Genomic DNA, 24,918 nt, shown 5'->3' with positions numbered 1-24,918 from the left:
AAAAAAAGATTATAATTACATTGCTTTCTAGAAGTGCAAAAAGCAGAAGAACAGGACCATCTAATACCTAGTTAGAGACTTTTACAATAACTGGTTCTGCTCCTAATTCTAGAATAGTCTATACATAAGGATTTTTAAAATCTCAGTTTCTAGATTTTTGGACTTTTTCTGTTTCCCTGTACCTGATATTAACCTGTATGAATCAGAAAACAGCAAAAATCTCTTCCATAATACAAAGGAGAGTCTGGATGAGTTAGGAAGTACAACTTAATTGTGAACACAATTGCACTTTTAGTGGATAATTGCAATTGTAAGTCAAGCAAGACAGCTTCTAAAAGTTGGGTCAGATTTTTAATTCTATGATCTAAATTATTAATGAGGATATTTTCATAAGCTTTCTGCATAAAAATTGACTTCATAACAGAGAGGTCAGCTGGTCTTGTCTTCTCACCTTTATGATTATCAGTGATAATCAGAAACTGTTTTCCAATAAATGTATGCTGTTTTTATGCATCCTGACATACACACTAAATGTAGGTAGTGAAATACTTAGAAGGTTTATGAAGCAAAAATTAATTATGTAGGTTTTATTTGAAAGAGTGATTTAATACCTTGGGAATGTTAAAAACCATATTGAGTCAATTATGAAAAATCCAGTGCTACTTTTCACAGTGTGGCTGCAGTCAGGCAAAAATGGTGTAATGCATAAAGAAAACAAGCGGGTCAGTACAAGAATGCATAATGCTATCAAACCAGTAGAGTTTCCACATCTGATAGACATCAGTATTGAACGCAATATATCTTGAGACTGATACAGTAGTAATATAAGAGGACTTGAGACAAGTGGTGAGGTTGATTAGAACTGTAAAGATTTTTATAAGAGGGGACTGAAAGGTTGAGATTATTTACGCAGAAGATGGATTGGAAACTTCTATAACCTGTCTCCTAAAGCAAGATTTAAGAGCCCATGCAGTGTCATCAAATAGAATAAATTCAAAACAGATAAACAAGACTTTTGGGTTTTACCTGAAGCAGAAAGATATGACAGAATTCAAGGTCACAAAGATGGAAATTTAAGATAATTCAGAAAGACATTTGTCACCTTTTTCAATCAGATTTTCAAACAACAAACATATGAGGTTTTAGAAAAGACAAGTCACTTTAAAAAAAAAAAGGACCTGAAACAAACATATACTTCCACTGTAATGGTTTATTGCAACATATTGGGACGTGTCTCGGTTTGTTCACATTATGAATATTGAGTAAAAGTCAGGATACTGGACAAAATGGGCAATTATTTATATTCATGATGACAGTTTCCCTTCAGATTGCAATTTGAATTAATTTGTTATAATTTCTCTCTCCTCTGTTTGTCAAGAAAAAAGAATGAATGGTAGCTCTGATTTCCCTTTCTGCCCCCAACAAGTAGCTGTCATAGTTGTCTTTCAGAGATTCAAGGGGTCAAATATTTGGAAGCATTCCTTTACATTTCATGCTCATGTTCTATGAACAGGTCTGAGACTACAGAAAGTATCTCATTCTGTGCTTTTTTTCTGGCATTTTGCTACTTTGATAAATAAGATATGGTATACTTTACAATTTCAGGGATTCTCAGTTGGAAACACTTACTGCATGTGTTTTATTCTAAAAACTCTCATATCTTGAATATTGTTTTGCCTCCAAGTTGTCTCAATTTCTCTCTTTTGACAACGGTGTGGAGTCTTACCATACTAATGTGAAGAACTTACTACATTCATAAGAAGTTTGCTTAAAAAAAATACTTCTTTTAATAAGAGTGTCTTCTCCTACTAGTCCAATTTACAGAACAAACAAGTTCCAAGCCTAAAATGTAACCCTTCTTGATTATGGCACTTGAATGTTGAACCAGAATTTGAATTCTGTAGCTGCTTTTTCTCTCCACAGAGATTCAAAATCTTAAATCCCATTTGTGTTAGCTGTCAAATTAGTAAGATATGACCATGATTAGAACTGCTTAAAGAGAGTTTCTGTTCTATGGGATTTTCCGGGGGAAAAAAAAGGAAACATAATTCGGTTGCAGAATTAAAAGAATAAATACTGCTCTTACTTCATTCACTTGAACAAGTCTGGTATTCATGCTGAGCTCTCTGGTGACACAGTTCAAACTTATCATGCTTATTCCCAGATATTTTTTATTTTTCATATCCTGGATATTATTTTCTGGAAAATTTGAGCTGTAACCTTCCCAGAGACTGAGGATGATTAACCTGTATTTACCTGGAGAAATGAATACAGAATTTTAGCAGTTTTGATCAATGTCCATGGTTAGAAATTCAGGCTTCTTTCTGATTAATATTTTATCCTGTTTGCCCCTGTTTGGCTAGAACTTCTCTGTTAAAACAATACAAAGGATCTGGGATTAAAATTCAAGTAAATCAACAAAAAAAATGTGCTAAGGGAAGGAGAATTAATATGAAGTTACTTGAGAGTGGTTGTTCCAACATGGAACATCGTAATACTGGTTAGAGTGCTCTCAATATATATAGAAGGGAAGGTAGTAAGAGGCAAATCACAACGGCTCATAAAATATAGCATGACTTTGAGCACTATGATAAAGAGGCTATTCAGTCTTGCTACAGTGCAGATACTTGTGCTAGTAAATCTACTAGACACTGTTATGCTGTGAGGAAGGAAAGAAGCTGAAGGACATTCAGTCGGGCAAGGCCATTAGCAAGAGAATTTGGTAATAACCTGCACATATCTAGAAGTCTTTGGGGACTAAAATGGAGGCAAACTGATTGGTGTGATTCACAATTGTCTAACAAAGAATGATAAAATGAAATTAAGGGAGTGTCTATGAGGAAAATGATTGACTGGTGAGTTTGTAATGAGCTGTGGATACACTCCCATGAGAACATGAAGAACAGCCCATGGGCTGGAATTGTGAAAACTGCATTGACTAACAAGAAATTTTTATCAGTCCAATATGACCAAAGAAATGGAAGGAATGCTTTTATGAGAATACATGGTCATCTCTTATACTCTATTACATACTCTGAAGATGACTACTGAAATTTCTGTGGAAAAGTTGCTACTGATTCAGATCAGGGTGTATCAAGACCTTAAAGCTAATACAGGTCATGTTTGTCAGAGTAACTCGTCTAGGAGCAAAGGTGCCAGGGCAAGGACCATAGGTCCTAGGGAAAATAGGTGTTCAGTCTGCTTTTAGCTGCGTACGAGGAGCTATAGAGATGTGTTCACTGAATATCTGTTTTCCCTTATAGGAATAGTTAATGAGTTAATTAGTTATACTTGGGGGTGGGGGGTGATGAGGATATAGTATTCATTCCAGGATAACATTGTTGGTTTATGTAATTTAGTTTTATTCTATCAAAAAGAGTGTTGTGTTCTATATTTGAAAATGTAGAACAGGAAAGTTTAATTTGATTTTTCTTGTTTGTCAAAGGTTGCTTTATTGTCTTTTCTTTTTTTTTTTGTCTCAGATATCTCACTTACAAGGGCTGCAAGTGTATGTGGAGCCCATCTTGTTCTCCCACAGAGTGTTGCTCTTCTGATGAAGAGGTTTCACCACACTAGGCGTGACTGGAGAGGAAGCCTCTCAAATGTGCTGCTGCCTGTCCTCTTTGTTGCACTGGCAATGGCCTTGTTTAGTGTGAAGCCGCTGGCTATTGATTATCCTTCTCTCAAGATGACACCAAACCTTTATGACAGTGTAGAATCCTTCTTTAGGTAAGGGGTTTATCCATCACCTTCAGTGTCCAGGGTTCTGTGACCTTGAGTTCTCATATTTTAAAGACTATTTGTATTCTAGAAAGAATGATAGGTTACTTTTTACAATAGTAGTGTGGGGTTTTTTCAGATGTTTACTTACACTTCTCCCAAATCTTCGTTTGCGAAGCCTAGCCATGACTTACACTTCTATAGTTTAATTCAATAGAAAGATATAATTAGAAAAGCTTTGTACGAAGGATTTTCTGTAGGAAAGGGCAAAGACTTCGGACAAGTTTGAACTCAAATCAATACCAGCCATGACCATTTATATGTAAATGCACATGTGTATTTGAACAAGCCTTTTCATGCTTCATTATAACTAGTTACTTAGGTCTGAAGCTATTATCTCAAAGTAATTCTTAGGTTTGAAAATATCACACAGTATTAACAAAGCCTGATGCCCTTCTTACTCAACCTAGTTTCTGTATGTTCAGCTTTGAAACCAACTAGAATATTTATTTATTTATTTATTTATTTTTAGTGTATAGTATGTATAGCTCAACTCTGAACTAATCTATATCGAGTGCATATCACAAGTAGATCACTTTTTCTACTGGACAAATATACAGATAAACATAACATGATACCGTTTGCATTTAAACAAATGAATGAAACATAAAAGCACTTAAACCATGCTAGCTGTTAGGAATGCATGTTTATAAAGAGAAAGATGGTCATGGGGAGACTTTATTTGTTTAGCCATAATTGTTACTGGATTTTCTTTACACATTCACATACAGTGTTTTGAAATTATATAATTCTGGTATGTTTCCTATGCATGGATTTTATAATAGAGTTAGACATATTGAAGTGCTTTTATTTCTTTTTCTTTTTTTTTTTCCCTTCTCCTTTATTCCTTACTCCCATGGCCCACTTTGAACAGTGCTGAAGATGATAACTCAGAAAACCTTTCTCAAGTTCTACTGGGTTATTTCTCTGATTGGAACCACACGTGCATGCATTCACAACAACGGTAATTGTGAATAACGTAACTACTTCCTTAATTGTAAACACTGTAAATTTAATATTTTTTTCTGTGCAATGTGGATTACCTTAAACTTTTCTTGGCAGCATGGGGTTAATGACAAATCTGTTCTGATGAACAGTATCCAGGTACAGAGTACAAGTGGGTTTCATTGTTAAAGTTCTGATCCGAATAACTTAAAAGTCAGTGACAGCTTTCTGATTAATTTCAGGAGGATTTTGGTCAAGTCTAGTGTCCATAAGAAGGAAGATTAGACAATAAGGAGAGTAGCTTTTAGGGAGTATTCTAGATTTCCAAATTTAGGAATGCAGCATTGACCATGCTTTAGTTACTACTACAAATACAAGGCATGGAGCTCATTTGATGCTTATATAATATTTTAAGTGAATCCACTTTGATACAAATGAGTACAATTTACATCCCTTAGATACAGCTACCACTGTGATAAAATACTAAGAAGGTTTTCAGGATGCCAGATCTACTCATTACCCCATACCTACAGAGGTAGGTTTCTTCTGTTGAGTAATCTATTCCTTTCATTTAATGGTTGTCCTTTTTTTATATTTATTTGTATTAGAAAAAATAATTCATGTTGGCAGATGGAAAATATGCCACCCCAGGACTCATGTGGATGTGTAGCTGGACAGGAGGTAGGTCATATTATATTTACTTATGTATGTAAAAAATATGTACGTGGATATTATTTCTAATCCTTGGCTGCTGAGAAGGGCTAGAGAGAGGAATGAAGCAATAAACCCTCAGAGCCCTGCTTTGTTATGGTAGGAGATTTCCCTCTATTTCATCTAATGTCTGAGCTACATGTTCTGAAGCCTTCAGGGAAAGAGCTCACACAATTTTCTTGTTTATATATATGTATCTGAAAAAACAGGATCAGAGATGGCTGAACTATTTTCGGAAGATGCAATTTCACTTTAAGTATGTTATAAGACATTGCTAAAAAACAAAAACTTGTAAAACAAGGTTAAAACATAACACTTCCATAATATATGGAAGACTATGTACTTCCCAAGGGAAGCGAGGGTGATCCTAGCTGCTTGAACGCACCAGGCAATTTATACATAAATGAGATTTAATATTTAGAATTTGGGTTTGTATTGGATTTTGTATTTGAAAATAAAACAGCCTTCAAGAAAAGAAAGGATTTTTAAAAAAATATAATTAATTTCTTACCTTCTTGACTGGTGAGTTTTCCTCCTGACTTGTTCTGAGTTGAGTAATGAACAAGAATGTTAAACTGTGTCTGAGGTGACAAATGTATTTCTCTGAATGGGACCATCCTATCAAATAACTTCTTTCTCTCATAAGGATATAGCTATTTAGAGTAAGAGTCATGTACGAACTATAGCAATAGAATTTTGAGAAAAGTGGAAGAAGGGAACTAATTTTTTACTTTTCTGGACAAGGAATAACTTTATCTCTAATACTAATAAGATGTATACTTAACATACAAGAAGATTGAATAAAATAAGAATGGGAACTCAGATAGGGAGAGGCCTATAAACCATGAAAGCTCAAAGAAGAGAAGTCACTTGACAGTGAAGGCAGAACCTGTATCTAGGATCTATGGAAGAGCAATCTCTGAGAGTGAATTTTTAATTTCTGTAGGGTTGAGATGTCAAATAAGCATTAAAAACTTTTGGTTGATATACATAACACATTTTATAAGGCTTCCAAGATAACTGATCATATTATCTGTCTCCTTTTCTTTGCTTTTGAGAGTATCCCACTGAACCATTACAAGACACCTTCCTTTATTCTTTTCTGCAGTCCATCAATGAAATTTTCAGAAACATATAACACTAATTATAATTTTACTTTCATCTCATACTTACGTGGTGCCTTTTTTATGTTTCTTCTCAGGCACAACAAATAAGTAGCAGTCTTGCCTTTTTCATTGCTGTAAACCTTTCTAAACACATACAAGTTTTGATGTTTTCAAAACAAAACTGACTGACAGGGTTGTAAGAGAAATCAAAGGTAGATCTAACATATAGGCGACACAGTCATTTGAGATGCCTTATAAACAAGAAACTATACATAATTTATTGAAAAGCTGTCAACACTGAGAAAGGCAAATCCAGTTAAAAGAAATTCTGTAAAATCTACACAAAAATCAAAAAATATGACCAAATGTAGTGCCACTAATTTTTAAGAGTGCTTTACTTATTTTGTGTATACTGCTTTTCAGATGTGCCCAAGTTTCAATACCTCTGCTCCCTACGTAAAGAACAAGAAAGGACATATTTTATATAATCTTTCAGGGTTCCTTGTGGAGGAGTATTTAGTGAGGCCTTCCAACAAAACAAGGTAACCTTAAAATATCTAGCCTTTGCTTATCCTTTGTATATAAAACCCACAGTCCTTCCTGTTCCAAAGCACAGACCTATATCACTGAGAATACAAGGAGTAGTTGCCTTTATCTGTTGGTTGTTATCAAGGCATAGAGTCAGGCTACCTTTCAAGGTAAGATGAAACTCCCTCCACAGTCAATTCTCAGAACTTCCTGCAGCAGTTGCGTGGTGATGGCCTGTAGGCATACTCTGGCTTTTCTTGCCACATAACAGACTTATTTCAACATCTCAGAGATGCATATCTAAATCAGGTGAACAATATAATTTCCATTCCTCAGAGACTCAATCAAATAGAGGTGGATACGCTCCATTTAGTATTTTCTTTGAAGTAAAAACGACTGGTATGCCCCTGGTAATACTTCATATTCTGTGACAGCAGCCACAGGTTATCTACCATATTTTGAAGTTTACTAATGTGCCTTTACAACTCAACCACTACCTATGACGTAAGCACAAATACTAGACCGTGTATGATTTTATCAAGGAGAAGAACGTGTTAGCCACTTTATGTGCTAAAAAAGAGTGCATCTGATCTGATATAGAGTTAAACCTCTTAGGGGGAAAGATCTGAGCTAGAATATGAATGAAATAGGAAGAAATCAAGCTGAATAAGATGTTTCTGGAAGTCAGTAAGACCTCTCTTACTCACGATCCCTTCTGTTGCTCAGGGATTTCAGCTTTCAAAAGGAAGAATTCTTATCTAAGGAAATCCCTTTGCTGGAAATGAGACAATAATGTTCACCTGATTCAAGAGTATATTGACCCCCTCCTTTTTGACGGGGAAGGGGTTTGTGAGGAGTGAAGTTTTATTTTCAGTTGAAAAATAAAGCACTAATGTAGCTATCCCCACTTAACCCTTGCAAGAAAAGACTGCAAAGCTTAACGCAGCTAACTTTTTGTTACTTTATTTTCTACTACTAGATATGGTGGTTGGTCTTTTGGAGGGAGGAAAGCATTTGAACTTCAAGATACGAAACTGAATCAAACCAAATCTCGGCCTCTGGCTAAGGTAAGGTTTGCATGTATATATGCACATCTGTATGTATGTATTGCTTACTTATTCATGCTCTAGACTTCACAGCACTTAACAAATAACAAGTCATTACATACAATCCTTGCACTTAAAAACTGGGAGAAAGTCACTGTCTATGACAGCCTACTTCTCTGTTCATAATTCTTGAAGTATTCTCCTGTGTTCTGAGAAACACTTTTAAATTAGTCAAATGATAAAGCTTTTGTTGTTTGTTTGTTTGTTTTTCCAGTGAATTCATTTTAGAGTCTAACTTAGCTCACCTTTAAAACTTTTTTTTAGGTAATCAGCCCAGATTTTTCTATAAAAAGCTAATGTCAGAATTGACAAAAGTACATTGAACATCATGATAATGAGTTGTTATTGATGCTTTTTCCATGCCTGCAAGGAATACTTTGCTACATTTCTCTCTCCTCCTGAGAGTAAAGATATCTTCTAGGAGTAGCTACTTCTGCATAACAAATATGCTACCCTTTTCTCAAAAGAACCTTTCTAAAGCATTCCAAGGAAAACAGAATCTCCTGCATTGATAAGTGCCTGTTAGCCTCCAGGTGTTATCCCAAGCTTTCACAGTATGGAGATATTGTAGCTCTACACTGCATGCCAAAAGGCCTCAAGAAAAAACTCTTTATTTCAGTTGTGCTTAGAGTAATCCTTCTTTTCTGACTTTTGAGATCCACTCAAATGCAGATGCATTAAGAGTAGAGGAACAGCAGTCTTGGAGGAATATTGATGCATATAGGTGAGGGGTTTCTACTTTTTTATTGAAGGCAAACAAGATTTGTTAAGAGGAAGCTGTGGACTTTCCAGGTTCCAGAATAGAATATGAAAGAAAGATTCTTCTGCCCTTAATATGTTTTATGGGAATATAGATTGTATATACTCTTATGAAAAAAAAATAGTACCATGTAAATAAGCTCTATCCCAAAATCCATTTTGGGACAAAGTGTTGAAACAACATACAGATATTTTCCAATCCAATATCATTTCACATTTAGTTTTGCAAAATCACTGCCTGTTTCCTGCACCCAGCCATGCCAAGGCAAAGGTCTCAGAAATGCAATAGAAATTGTTCGCACAATTTCTGCCCTGTAACAGTTTCCAATGTCTTTTCCATGTAATTTTGTTAAAAATCTCCCTGTTTTACATACATACCCTAATATATATATATTTTCATTTTGATAATTTGTAATCTCTCTTCTACCCCCATATTTCTTATAGTTTTGAACTCCAGTTCCATCGATCCTTCATTAAAAATTTTAAGTTCTACAGGTTGTCGGTAAATTGTGTTTTTCTGACTACTGTTTTTTCCCTATGTATCTTTAATCATTTTAGACACTTGTTTTGACATGCTTGCCCTATGGTTCTTGTCAGGATCCTTTTTTTTTTTTTTTAATGTATTCGGCATAGAGCTCCACCTGCCATCAGGACAGGGATAAATTATAGTTACACTCTTAGTAAGCAAGTTTCATATTTCAGATCCAAAGAAAATAGTGGAGTAAATTTATAAAGGGCAATGTGTTATCTAAAATACCTCTTGGAAGTGTCTTTCAAATGATACAATGTCAAACTATTGTATTAACCTTTCAGTAATTAATGACCAGACTTTTACTTTGACCTTTCAGGCTTGTTCATGAGACAGTAAATGTACCATTTACATAGACTGGTACAAAAGAAAATGAGAAATTTACATTTGAAGAGAATTGCTGTAAAATTCACTTCATTTTAGAAAATTTCTGAATATACATTGTTTTCCTCTACTCAAAAAGCCAACAATTTTTCCTGTTCAAATTATAAACACTTATTCAATACCTATTTTACTGTACCTATTCATACCATGCTGCATATACTACATACATGCACACAAAGAATCTGTATATGTGCACACAACAAATGTAGCTGATTAAAACCATTGATTATTGGCATTTATTGATGGTCAGTGCTATGCAGGAAAAGCACAACCCCTCAAATTTTTTGTATTTTCATGACTGCATAGTCTTTGGTTTCCTTTGGTAATATGGGCAAAAATTATTCATTAATGATTTCATAGTCGCTATTTTTTATAACATAAAAAAATATAGGAAGAACATGTGTTAATTCTAAATACTCCTGAAAGGCTTTTTGTACTGTTCATGTGGCATTCTGAAGAGTGTATTTTTCTAGTCCCAAATGTTAGGACTTGAGGCTTTACTGTACAGTATTTGAATAAGTATCCAGAGGAAGTTACATCTCTCCTGTCTAATATCCGTCCTGAATCTGTTTCAGCAATGCTTAGGGATTTCTCTGCTCCTTCTCATCCTTTTTTCTTGATATGCCATTTGTTGGTTGAAATGTCAGTCTAGCTTTATGCTGGAATATTAACGGCAAGTAAAACGTTATATAATGATGTAAAACACAACTTCATAGAACTTCTATCTGATGTGGTGAAGGGTTGTGTTTTTCATTGGGAAGGAATTTTCTCAGCCATGGATAGAATAGGGAATAGTGAAAATAAAAATTAATTACCTTGATATATATATTTTTCATTCCTCTGCTCTTTTCTGCCTTCTGTAAATAATTAATCACCTGTGTGATACACAAGAAATATGAAAGATATTTCAGCTGAAAGGAATATATTTCCATTTTTTTTTATACTTTACCTTTGCAAACAATTTTGAATAAGACAAAAATCTTTAGAAGAAAGAGCTTAAATGTATCTTCTGATGAAGTGAACAACCTCAAATGTCTCTTTTACCACATTATAATAAATTAAATATCCAGCTTCAATTTGGTTATTTCCCGGTGGTTTGATTCAGTTACATAATGCAACTTGAAGGAAGAATTCTAATTAACATGTTGAATATTGAAATGTATTGTTGCACACAATGCTCTATTGTGTTTTTTGAATATTCATTTGAATATTGGCTGCATTATTATAAGTTCTTCTCTGAACACTCAAGACCTTTCCCCTGCTTCAATTAAATGAGGATGTGTTGTCAGAGTTTTGCTTTAATGTTTTCTTAATTGTCTTTCTTTTCAATACAATGAACACAATTGCAGTGGAGTTTCATTATGTGTGTACATATAGCTTTCTATTTGGCATAAATCTTTTTTTAAAGGATAGAAAGAGATGGATATGTGGGAATGTGAAAAAGACTGGTTACCCTTGGTCACTTGTTTGTGTGTCTTTGCTCTGGTTGCTATTTGCACAGGAGATTCTGCAGTGCAAAGATTTTCAGTTTTTCTCAGGACACCTAGGTTTTCTTTCACCACATTTTTTTAAAGAACTCTCCTTTTCATTAATTAATGGGAGATCTATTTTGTGTAATAATTTGTGGGAACTGAACTGGAGAAGAACAAAGGAGTTTTGTATGACTTTGCAAAGAGGGAAAAACTTCAGGGTTTCTTTTTTCTTTTCTTTAAAGGTGAGGACATAAGAGTTTGAGACATTTGAGTGCCATTATATGGCACATGCAGGATGACCAGGGGATCAAGCCCAGCCAAATGGATTTACAAATGACAGGTCCTACTTGACCAACCTGACCTCCTTTTATGACAAAGTGACCTGCTTAGTCGGTGAGGGAAAGGTTGTGGGTGTAGTCTATCTAGGCTTCAGAAAAGTGTTTGAACATTGTCTCCCACAGCATCCTCCTAGAAAAAGTGACTGCTCACGGCTTGAATGGGTGGAGTGGCTTGAGATCCATTCGACAGAAAGGGATTTGAGGGTGCAGTTGACCTCCAGCTCAACATGAGCCAGCAGTGTGCCCAGGTGGCCAAGAAGGCCAGCAGCATCTTGGCCTGTATCAAGAATAGCGATCATCCCCCTATACTTGGCATTGGTGAGGCCACACCTTGAGTACTGTGTCCACTTCTGGGTCCCTCACTTTAAAAGTGTTATTGGGAAGAGGAGGCCTGGGGGAATTTCGTCTCTGTCTACACTACCTGAAAAGAGGTTGTCCTGAGGTGGGGGGCTGGTCTCTTCTACCATACCTGCAGTGAGAGACTAGAGGAAATGACCTTAAGCTGATAGAGAGGAGATTCAGACTAGACATTAGGAACAATTTTTTCACTGTTAGGGTGGTCAGGCATTGACATAGGTTCCCCAAGGAGGCAGTGGAGGTATTTAAGAGGCATCTGGATCTGGTCCTGGGTGATGTGGTTTAGTGTTAGTGTTAGGTCTTAAAGGTCTCTTTCAAGCCTAATGATATTATAATTCTATGATTGTAAGATGCTGTTGAGATTTCAAGCAGTTATGAAGACAACAATTTTTTAATAATGACTAGTAACACTTCTGGCAAAGAAGATTCAAGGGTGAGAGACATGGGAGAAATGACAGTGGAGCTCAGAATGGTGCTTGGAAGCATGATCTAGGATAGATGTCAGAAAATAGAATGGAGAATTGGAGCATTGTAAACCTTACCTTGCAAAAATGTGGAGATCCAAGCAAGTCAAGAGAATAAATCAGAGGACAATAATTATTAAGAAAGGCAAACATGACTGAAGATTAGACAGCTTTCACTAGGAAATATAGAGGAGAACATGTAAGAAAAAAAGCAAAATCTCAAACTAGTGTCTAAGTAGGAGTGGTAGTTGGATAGTATAAGGAAAAAAAAAGGTAGAATCATCTGCAAGTAAACAAGAAGAGCATCAGAGTGATGATAAAAGAATCTTTATGGAAGTTTCCGAGATGTAACTGTGTAGAGAGTAATTTTAGAAAGGATCTGAGGAAACTCAAATCCTAGAATAGGAGTGTTAAGGCAATGAAGACCCATATTAAATCCAGTTCACTTTGCAGTAAGATTCAGAATTGAGACACACAGTGAGAATTGCCCAGCATCAACTTAGGATGTTAAAAATGCAGAGGACAAATAGCTGATATCAGACGGAAAGGTTAAAAGTTCTTCAACTGTATAAACAAAAAGAGGAGATGAAAGGTTGCTATGGTGTGAAGAATGGATATTAAACAGATAGTTTTAAACATCACTAAAACTGAAAATAAACATACATAGTAATTTGACTTAGTTTTCAGTATGGATAATGTAGGTTCAAAGGCATTATGATTAACAGTAATGGGGGATATAAATAGAATTGATTTCTAACTGCAAAGGAAAGTTCAAACCTTAGTTCAAACCTTTGGGACATATAAAGCTCTCAGCAATTATTCTAGCACATAGAAGTGTGAATTAAGAGTATATTTGTCAAGTCAGGATGGTTCTGCATGATTTGAGGATAAAGTATATATTACAAAAGAATTGTTTTCCTGTGTTCCTCAGAGATACTGTCTTGCCTTATCTGCCTTAAAATTTGTCTGTATAAATTTCCTCCATGCTTAACAAACCACGACTGATACTTACTTGTTCAAGGTGGAGGCAGCTTTGTCCCTTATGGCATACTTTCATACTCACCTTGTAAACAGTGCCTTCTTGATTCTTTCCTTTCCTCATTTTCTGGGATATTCCGTTTCTAGATGTTCTATGTTGTGTGTCACATGCAGATATTATTTAGATAATTCAATTTCAATGATTTTTCCACATTTAACACTAGTTTTATTAATCTTTTTTGTATTTACAATTAAACAGGCAAGTGTTATTTTCACATCCCTCATCCTCTATTTTTCACTCAAATGTACGTAAAGGAAGGGGGACAGTGTTCCACGAAACCAAAGAATCTCAATTTATAATAAACATCATGTGGTGTACAGATCCAACAATAGAAAAGAAACTGTGGTACCCTGTTGAAAGACCTGTGCAAATTAACTGGATCTGTTCTGCCTAGTTCACTTTCTTGTACAAATAGATGTCATAACAGGAGAATTAGATATATTTATGCAATTCTTAAAGGTATGTGAGCTTTCAGATCAGCATTCAAATTCAACTTATTTTTGATTTACAATTTCCATTCTTGCTTCCAGGTGTGGTATAACCAAAAAGGTTTCCATTTGCTGCCATCCTACTTAAATGAACTAAATAACCTCATTCTGTGGATGAATTTACCTCCTAATGTGGATTGGAGAGAGTATGGTAATAGTTTTTCTTTGTATTTTTTCATATGTTTTGAAAGGTAGAACCAAACTAAAATAATTTTACGAATGAAAATTTTTCACAGTATAAAGTGGGATTGCAGAGTCCCGTTTCTTGGAAGGATTGGAAAGTGGAAATTTTAATTACACAGAAAGTTTGTTTGTGTAAAGCATGTAGTAGACAGTAAGGTAAAATTTGAATTTAAAGCTCATTATGCCATATGAGTTTTTTACAAAGACATTCCTGTGGAACAATGTAAATTGGTTTGCTACTCAGGAAATGTTAGTACCTGTGAAACTGCTGCTAGGGCTTGGTTAAATTGGATGATTTAAAACTTTGACACTTTATCTCCTGATATAAGTATCTACAGTAGATCTAGATTATCCTGTAAATTTACACTGCAATATCATATTTCATAGGCATCCTTTTACTCAAGGAACAAGAGAGGCTGCTATATCTTATTATTGTACATAACAAAACAGCCATTAATATATTTGACATATACATTCTTTGATTCAGGTACGCCTGAACTTTATAAGAAATAGTTAAAATAAAAATTTAATGAACTGACTTTTAGAAAAATGACTGCAGTCAAAGACTCAGCTGTTAACAGAAGTGAACTTTTAGGATGTTGAAATCTAGTTTGAAATCTGGGTTGGACAGTTCAGGTTAACTTCTGTTCATTTCATTTCCCTTCATTCTTAAGATTCTGTTAAAGAGGAATTTGATTTAGAGAAATTTAAAAATAAGTTATGTCCAATTTTTAAGAGTTTTTGAAAAGGTAGGATGGCTGTCTGTAATGGCAAAATGATTTTCAGTGTGTTTATAATAAAGAAAGAAGAAAGAAAACAAAATCAGTGAAAATAGGGAAGGAATCTTGAGCATCTGAATATAGAAATTCATTAAGAAAACTTTCTGGAATGTCAATGAAAAAAAAGTAATTACTTGCTTTCAAGATGGCTGCAGGTTTTCTTTTCGAAATGGATTATGAGAACGGATCAAAGGTAATGTGTTTCCACAGAAAGTTTGAATGAAGTGAAATCAGGTATTTTAATGAGTGTCTTTAACAGAAATCAATTTTTAATCAACTTTTCCTTCGCGTCATGCATAGTACTGATGCCTAGCTTTTTTACTGTAGCATTAGGTATCCCATTCTGTGATCTAAATATTTAAGTACCCTTACTTTTATATCTATCATGGAGAATCATGGTTTGCAATCCTGATTACAGTCAGAGAAAATTATAGTTGTCCCAAGGACTGCAGAAGAGTTTTATGTTGTTAGACAACACAGAAACACAGTAAGCAAAACAGTGCTTAAGAAATATTTGAAGTCTTGAACTGGCATCTATACTACTATGGGCTCGTTATATAATCATGTGTCAGAATATGTTAGCTGTCTGTGGAAGCAGAGTTGAAGAACTAGAGAGCAGTTTATTTATGTGTATATCTATTGGAGAAGTGCAATAAAAATGGATTGATCATGCCTTTGAGGCATAATGCAGAGGGACCTGCACAGAAATCCTAGGAAGAGAGGTCAAATTACCTACCCATCTATCTGTGTGTATGTGTATGTTTGTGTACACATATTTATATACATGTGAGTGTACACACACACATATATGTATATGTATTTTTTGTGCAGAGAGAAATACATTTGCGTATTTTATTTCCAACAAAACCTCAACAGTTTTCCAGTGCCATATGGGGCACTTAAGCTCAGTTCATTTTGCCTTTTAGTTATCATTTATTTAAGGATACTGCTCTGATGGAGAAGAACTATTAATATGCTTTTGTTAGTAAAATTGTTGTATGTAGTCCTGTAAATTAGAAGTCAGAAGACCACATACTATGTCTCAACACTGAAATCTGTTGTTATTTATTTATTTTTGTCTTCTTCCAAACTCTGTTTATATGCAAGGTCGGTTTCAGAATATTGTTGGAAATTGCTGTAAGGTAGCTTGTTAGGATGTTACAGAAAGATAGCTTTGTAGTTCTGACTCACATTAATACTAAGTTATCTCACAGAATACCTTTTTCCTGTCAACAGAACCAGAGCTTCTGAATTACTTTTAAGTAAAACATAAAAATAATTTGACCACTGAAAAGGGACTGTTAGGACATGGTCTTTTCTTCCTTCACAGAAAAATAAATCTTGCTTTGCTGCAAGAAGCTTGCTACAATAGAATAGAGCATTGCCATGGATGTAAACACAATGGTAACAATGAAGCTATGATATTAAAGCAACCTTGAAAGAGGTCAACGACTTGTTTAAATACTCATACTAAGGAACTCATACTAAGGAACTCTTTCACTTAGCAATTATATCCTGTCTGTATTTCTTGAACATGAACCCAGAAAGCATTCTCCCAAGATCTGTGGAGAAGGGAAGAGTCATTATAGACCATGTTCTATATAGCAGTTCTGACATTATAGCAGTTCTACCTGCTTTGCCAAGAGGGATAAATGCAGTAACTTTCATAGGAGATCAGTAGCACTGGTCCAAGTTTGTGATAGCTTTTGATAATAAGGAACTGAGACGAAGGCTAAATGCTTTTGTCTAATATCTTTTCTGCAGTGAGGAGGAATATAGACAAGATTTTGTATTAAAATTTGAAGGAAGATCTTTTACCCAAAAATACAGAGGACGTATGCTGTCTTGCACTGATTTATATCCCTAGGGATTTGTATCTGTTCAAAAAACAGTGAAAAAATTTTGATTATTGTTTTTGTTTTGTCAGTCCAAGTTACTTGGACTCTTGATCATACTGAGCATGCAGAGCAGGAAGTGATGGTTATTTGGTGATAAAAAATAGTTCCTTTTTCCTATTCTGTAATCAAATCTTCAAATCCTTTAAATGTAGGTTAAGAGATTTCTCTTCTCCCCCCACCTCTATATGGGATTATTGGGAAACTTCTCTGTGAGGCTACTTGGAAAGCTACAATATTTGCTTCTTGAAATATTCATGTAAAGACAGGTATGGTTGTTGAAGAAAATGTGTGCACCAGCTGGAGGTGCATTTACTAGATGGAGCAACAGAAGTTAGCCAGATTGATTCATATCAGTTTATGACAGCTAAAGGATCAGACATTTCTTTTGGAACAGCAATTCAGGAATACTTCTTGTATGAAAATATCTCATTTTCTCTACTGTGTGGATAGCCACTTCTAGCTTCATCATCAAGTCTGTGATTCTGTTGTGGGAAAAAGAAAATCAAACTCATCTGTTTTGCTGGAAAGGAAACCAAATGCATTTTGTTTTGTAGTGGGTTATAAATTCAGTGGCAGATCATGAAAATGAACATGTTCATAAATTTTAAAAAAGTGAGAAAGACTCTTCAGCAGAGAAGGTAAGATGTACTGGTTTTTTTGTCAAAACTCTTCACCTTTATCTGGTCTTCACGTTTAAATGAATCTCTTCAAATTTAATCTCTTTCTGAAATGCTGCATTCTTAAAATTAGGTAAAGGAACAGTGAAATAAGAGGAATATAAAACTAAAAGGCAATATTTTTTGCTTTAATCCTAGGACAGAAATTTTGATCAAGTAAGACTATGTTATTTTTCACACCTAACTGTGTACAGTTGAGTCAGAGTGTTTATACAGTTTGTCGTACTGGAGTATAGGGGAAGGACTATTACCTACCTCTTAAAGTAAGGCAGTATAAAGAAAAAAGGAGTGGTAGCCATCTATAATGATGTCTGTAAAGTACAATGGTCAAAAAAATGTTCTTACTTCATTACTTAAAGAACAGAAATGTTTCGATATAGCTGCCTCATCTCAGTATTCCTATTGAAGTCATCTTTTTTTTTTTTTTAAACCTTTCATGCTAGGACCTATTGTAAGCTTCATATAACACCCTCATTTATTTCAGATTCAATTCTTCAAAAGAGCTGAAGGGATCAAGAGACCCATTTTCAGCTGAGTTTTGTTGGAAAGTGCCTATATAGTTTCCTGAATGCTTTGCAAATTATACCTTTAAACCTCTTTTCAAAGAAGACTGTGAAGTGGCCTTTGGGTGGAACCTTCTTAACCATGTCTGGTTAGTGGGGGGAAAGTAAAATAGAAACCATTAATGTCTGGCATGAAGAAACTTAGCTTAATCTTCAATTCTGTAGCGATCATGATATTTAGAAGTAGTAGTGCAGATCCAAGTTGATCTATATACTCAAGACTCAGCATGACAGAAAAGACCGTTTACAAAGGCGTACCAAGAGACAGGTTCAGACACACCCAAAACAGTGCAGAACCACAAAATGTACATGACTAACTTTTGGTGATAGCATACAAGCTTGAAGACCTTTGAGATTTTTCCCTCTAGATCTCTCTAACCTCTACTGAAAAATTATTACTGGGTTCTTATCACTTTTACTGAAAACCCACAGATTTTGTAACATGTTTATGCAGAAAATTTCATCCAAGTGGGGTGGACTGGACTACCAATGCCTACTGTTCTTTATATACAGGATGGAAACATCCAAGTCTCTAAGGTTATGCTAAATTGTATGTGTCTTTTTTTTCTGAAAAATGGTCAAATGGTTTAGATGTGAAAGAGAAGATCTAGAGCAGTTTGTCTTGAAGGTACTGTTTGCAGATAGTTAATGAGATTTTGGTATGGGAAAAGCTGTCTTTGTTATGTAGCTCCTGAATGGCAACAGGGTAGGATGTTGTTCATATTAAGCATGTCTTATGTGAATGCCTTTTTTCCTGTGAACTTTTCTATCCAGAATGGAAAAGTATAGTATTCTATTTTAGAGAATGTTCTAAAGGCTTCTAAAATTTTATGAAGAACTTATTTCACTAGATTAGGAATGCTTTTTTAACACATTAGAGTCTAAAATTAGTTTAATCAAGAACAATGTAAGGAAAGGAAGAGGATCATTCCTCCTGAAAAGGAGAATACTGAGGGGAAATCACAGAGAAGTTGAAGAGGGTACAATTAATTATTTATTGCCTTTTCTACTATTAAGCATTTAGCACCAGGCTCCTAGTGACATTTCTGATGTAAGTGCACTTCCCCCCCTGCCAGGCCCCAAGTGGGTTATTCCTGAAATTTATAGTTAAACTGATTATTTCCTGCTCTTTTTTCTGTGGTAATGGGGCTTGCAGGACCGGTAAAAATGCCCTTGTTCTTGGTTGTGTGAAGTTAAGTCTTTCATTGAGCTATACAAGACAGGATAACTGAGCTTTTTACTTTAATGAAAGAAAAAAAACAAAGAGGAAGAAAAAAAGAAAAAACAATAAAACTAAAATTAACTGTAGGCAAAACAACTGACGAAAGAAAGGAAAAGAAATTTCGTAGCTGAAAGGCAGCTAAGAAAATATATTGCCAAAATAACTTGCTGCTTGTACTCGCTGCTGGGATTGACATGTGAATTCATTCCTTTTCAGAACTATACATACACATATATATCAATTAATATGTATACAGATGTTTCTTTCTTTGAGACATCCTCCTCTTCACCTGCTCTAACCAAGGAATTAGTGCCTCTCATTTTGGAAAATCTTAATTTTTATATTGGAGAAGGTTAAAGGGTCTAAGAAAGTCTTACATCATGGTGTTCACATACTCTCTAAATACATTAAAGCCCCCATATACTATAAGATTCTTCAGGTTCACAATTTTTCTAGTTCTTGAATTGCTTATGCACAGTTTAGGAAAGGTTGGGATAGGTATCTATCACAATTTTTCACCTGTGCCCATAAAGAAGCCTAAATGATCACTGTAAAAATAATGTGGCCAATTGCATACTGAGGACATAGACAAAGGAAGTTGTAGGACATTAGAGAAAATTGTGGTCATGATTAAATCAGGAGAATATAATGGCAATCTGTATATGTGGAAGAAATAACTTTTTTACTGAGAAATTTATGAAAAAAAGGAGACAGAGTTAGTGCTGAACCGTATCACGTTTGTTGTTATTGACTGTCTTGCTTTTCCCTTATGAATACTGTTTTGGTAAAATTTGCCCAAAGGGCTGTTCACACAAGGCTTGCAAGTACAATTCTTAAAAAAACCCTTTGCATAAACACCAGAAGCATATTTTTAGTAGGAGCTTTATAATTTAGAACTTCTTGGTTTATATGTCATTTATGGTTTTTAAGTCCTCAGAGATGGTGGTTAGTTTTCAACTTAATGAGACTAATTATAGCAGCTTTACATAGTATAAAGGCATATAAAGGCAAGAAAATATCAATAAGCACATTTTACATCATGTTAACAGCTGTATTGGGTCAGAGATATATGTAAAGAAAGATGGTCTAGGTGGATAGAAGAAATTTAGGAAAGGATAGGTTATAAAAGTACATGGAAGGGAGTTTTTTAATTAAAAAATTACACATACTAGGGAATACCATATATTATTAATTGTGTTGGTTTATTCTGCTATTGGAAGGTAGTTCATAACCTACTTCTTAAGTTCAAGGGAATTTTTTTCTTCTGTGAATTACAAACCAGTTTATTGGTTTTATTTAACCATCTATTTTTTAACAAGGGTGTGTAGGGAAGAAATCATTATACTAAAAAGTAGCAAATTCAGAAACCCTCATGCTCCAGACTAATGCTCCAGTTTAAAATAATGAATGAAAGGTAAGTATTATATGTAATGCCTTGATAGAATTTTGAATTCTAAATACAACAGAACTTAGTTTAGCACAGTCATACTTTGGTTACTTGTAATTTAGCAACCCCGGAAATTTAATTTCAGTTGTGTGTGTAAATTTAAAAAAAATACAGTCCTTTGTTTCAACTACATAGTTTGAGTGGAAATTAACTGTAGAAAATGGTTGCTACTTTTAAGACACGTGATTAGTTTTTGTGACTCTTCCATTCAGTTCAATTTGCCTTTTGATTGGTATTTTACGATACAATACTGCAGCAAACGTTATACTATTTAATGTCATGGGGGTTTATTTCCCTCTGCAATTATCTCTTTTTGACAGTCTCTGTTTATTCTGTACTAGAGAGTTATAGCAGTGTATTTCTGTGTATGGCCTTTTGTTTAGTACCAATGCAATAATTTGAAAGTTTTGTTACTTTCCTCTTGAGATCTGCGCCCTTCACAGGGACAGGCCGTGGTGATTTCAGGAGAGAGATTACTTTCAGAGACATTTAATATTCCTGGGCAGAAATTATTCCTTGTAAAATATTTTATGCATTTTTGTCATTGTTATATATTGTATGTTTCATTAATTCCCTGTGGGTCTTCTAGAAAAGTTTCAGTAGTGCAGATGATCTTCTTCTATTAAATTCATTGACTAGGTTCCCTAAACATACAAGTGGGCAAGACTAAGTTTATGAGCATGAATTCACTTGCACAGAAAATAGCACAGGCATGGATTCATAGCTCTGTTTTTCCTAGTGCATTTTCTTACCACTGAATACAGCAGATAGTTAATAGCAATAGAGCAATTGGATATGATTTAGATGAACCCTGATTAGTTAATGGAATATAGTGAAGAACCTTCTTGAATTTGTGTTAAACTCCCCAAGTTCTGGACGCTTTATGGGCAATAATTTTCTACCATAGTCCCTGTGAGAGGTTTACCTGTCCCATAATTTTGAGAAAAGTGATGTGAATCAGTAGGGCCTATAGGTCTCACAGGCTTGGCAATTCCTGATCATGAGCATCATTTTAAGATTGCAATTTCTAAAAATGCTACCCCTTAAGCGATTTTGCTGTAATATTTCCGGCATCTGAATCTTGGAGTAAGACAGCTTGGTCAAAACATTCAAATTCTTGATTACGAAGGCAAGACCTTGACAAATGTGGGAAGATCCTCTGTAACCAGAACTTGGCTCACAGCCAGGTTTTATGGCTCTAGTTTTTTGGTCCCTCATGAAAGAGAAGGCCTGGAAGACATGATTTTACTCTTTGCCAATTTAGCTGAGCAGTACTAAGTAAAAGCAGTATATTTCATTTTGTTAACTTCTTATTTTAGTGCTTCTGAAATGATCATTTTCCAAAAGCTTTCTGACATTGTAAAGTCAAGAACGCTAAGTAAGTTTGCCGATGACACTAAATTGGGAAGAGCTGTCGACTCCTTCAAGGGCAGAGAGGCCTCAACAAATTAGAGAGCTGGGTAATCACCAACAATATGAAGTTTAACAAGGGCAAGTGCAGGATTCTGCACCTGGGACAGGGTAACCCTGGTTGTGTGTATAGTCTGAGGAATGAGAGGCTGGAGAGCAGTGCTGCGGAAAGGGAGCTGGGAGTCCTGTTCGATAGCAAGGTGAATATGAGTCAGCAGTGTCCTGGTAGCCAGGAGGGCTGATTTGTGTCCTGGGAGGCATCAGGCAAAAGCATCGCCAGCTGGTTGAGGAGGGGATTGTTCTGCTCTGCTCTGCACTGGTGTGGCCTCAGCTTGAATATTGTGTGCAGTTTTGGGCACCATGATACAAGGAAGATATTAAGCTATTAGAGAGTGTCCAAAGGAGGGCAACAAAGATAGTGAAGGGCCTGGAGGGGAAGCTGTACGAAGAGCAGCTGAGGTCACTTAATCTGATCAGTTTGGAGGAGAGGAGACTGAGGGGAGACCACATCACAGTCTACAACTTCCTCGTGAAGGGAAGAGGAGGCAACCAGTGACAGAACTTGAGGAAATGGTCTGAAACTGAGTCAGGGGACATCTAGGTTAGGTATTAGGAAATAGTTTTTCACCGAGAGGGTGGTTGGACACTGGAACAGGCTCCTCAGGGAAGTGGTCACAGCACCAAGCCTGGCAGGGTTCAAGAAGTGTTTGAACAATGCTCTCAGGAACATGGTGTGATTCTTGGGCTGTCCTGCACAGGGAGACCAGTTGGACTCTATGATCCTGATATGATTCTATGATTTTTCTTCTAATGTGTACATTTTTATTCAACCATTAGAAAAGCTTAGAAAAACTTTCTGGGAACTAAGCTTTTTTCTATCACACTACTTTTCCTTTACATAAATGGAATTTCAGCTAATACTTGATTTCAGTGGGAAAAAATAATTTTCTTTGATATGCCAGTTTTGCTTCAGAACAAATAGCAGTAATTGTTTAAAAAATTAATGATGTAAAAGAAAAATAAAGGAAATTTTTAACATCCCCTCTAGGCAAATGACATGAAAGACTTCTACAAATAGCAGATGTATCTACTAGTGATGAATCAAACCTTAATCACCTGAATCTTCTGCTGTTTTTCCAACTACCATTGGGCTTCAGTGTACAGTGTTTAGCTGTTATTTGAAAAATCTTCACCTTGTATTAGTTTAGTGTGCAAGCTAATCATAATCCTCTGCTGTTCAGCTTTTTGCCATGCAGTGATGTTTAGATTACCTTGACTTGAAGATGAGGAATGAAATATTAAAGGGGAAAAAATAAATGTTTATTTAGTCTAATTGTACCTGTTACTAGAATGAAGACATTTTTTGTCTTTATATAGCTGGACTCTAGCAAAATATGACAAAGTCTGTTCAATTAAGTGGTGCCCTGAGGAGTCCATCTAAGGCTATCAACAATTTGTTTCTTTACCAAAGATACTGGAAAGATTATAATTGCTGTTAGGATGGAGGTTTCTTTTTAATTTGGAACAGTATAGATTTATTTAGGCACTCTAATCAAATAGTGCTGGTGTCGTGACTTAACCTAAGCCCCACACACTCAGCCACTCACTCACTCTCCCGCAGTGTGGATGGGGGAGAGAATATTAGAAGTGAGAAAACTGATGGGTTGATATAAAGACAATTAAATAGGTAGGGGACCCCTGGTGGTCTAGTGGTTAGGATGCAGCCCTCTCACCGCTGCAGCCCAGGTTCAACTCCTGGTCAGGGAAACTCTCCCGGGCAGATGGAGCTCGTCAGCCCTGTAAGGCCATCCATCTAAGAGAAGGTCGCTCTAAACAAACCTACATCCTGAGGAACCTCACTGCCACTGTCCAAGCTTGCTTGGCCCCAGCAGATGAACCTTAGGATTAAAGGGTGGGCTCAGTTCAGTGCACACTGTGTCTCACCTAAAAAATCCACTGCGCAGGCTTGAAGGGTAAAGACCTTTCCCAAATCTTCGTTTGCGAAGACTGGTCATACAAATAGGTAAAGCAAAAACCATGCGCATAAGCAAAGCAAAACATGGAATTCACTCATCTCTTCCCGTGGGCTGGCAGGTGTTCAGCTATCCCCAGGAGAGCAGGACTCCATCATGACTGACACTGGCTTGGGGCTAATGCCATCACTCTGAATATCCACCTATTCCTCCTTTTCTCCCCATTTTATATGCTGAGCATGATGCTATATGGTCAGTTGGGATCAGCTATCCTGGCTGAGTCCCCTTCCAACTCCCTGTATACCCTCTGTCCCCTCTCTGATGGGTTGGGGTGAGGAGCAGAAAAGGCCTTAGCTCTTTGTAAGTGCTGCTCAGCAATAGCCAAAACATACCTGTGTTACCAACACTGTTTCCAATAAAAATCCAAAACATACCCCCAATACCAGCTACTGTGAAGAAAATTAACTCCACTCAACCCAAAATCAGCACAGGTGGCACACTTGTCAGGCACACATGCAGAAATAAGTCACAAACAGGATCAAGACCAGGTGAACAGCAGCCTTCACACTGACTGTTTCACCTTTCTCCTCTCCCCCCCCCCAGCTATTCTTCTGTTCCTTGAAAAGAAAAAAGCAAAAATATATAGCTCATTTTGCTAGATTGCTACATGGTATTACTTGGTTGCACCAACTACTAAAATAAGCCTAAGAATGCATTGCCTACTTAGTATTTTTCTTGGTCTCCCAAACTGAGTATTGTT

General features: G+C 35.8%; 1 protein-coding gene across 1 annotated transcript in view; it reads left to right on the top strand.

Annotated features, from left to right (window-relative positions):
* ABCA13 (ATP binding cassette subfamily A member 13) overlaps positions 1-24,918 on the top strand; it is a 172,296-nt gene that overhangs the window by 90,046 nt on the left and 57,332 nt on the right. Inside the window, exons 36-41 of the mRNA XM_027643860.1 lie at positions 3,483-3,729; positions 4,655-4,744; positions 5,334-5,406; positions 6,966-7,084; positions 8,050-8,137; positions 14,049-14,157. Of these exons, the coding sequence (XP_027499661.1) occupies positions 3,483-3,729; positions 4,655-4,744; positions 5,334-5,406; positions 6,966-7,084; positions 8,050-8,137; positions 14,049-14,157 (726 nt within the window). The remainder of the gene's footprint in view (positions 1-3,482; positions 3,730-4,654; positions 4,745-5,333; positions 5,407-6,965; positions 7,085-8,049; positions 8,138-14,048; positions 14,158-24,918) is intronic.

Source organism: Corapipo altera, unplaced genomic scaffold, assembly GCF_003945725.1.
Source record: "Corapipo altera isolate COAL_440 unplaced genomic scaffold, ASM394572v1 24b, whole genome shotgun sequence".
In the NCBI taxonomy this organism is placed as follows: Eukaryota; Metazoa; Chordata; class Aves; order Passeriformes; family Pipridae; genus Corapipo; species Corapipo altera.
Note: the sequence above shows the minus strand (reverse complement) of the source record. Positions and strands in the feature narration are given on the sequence as shown.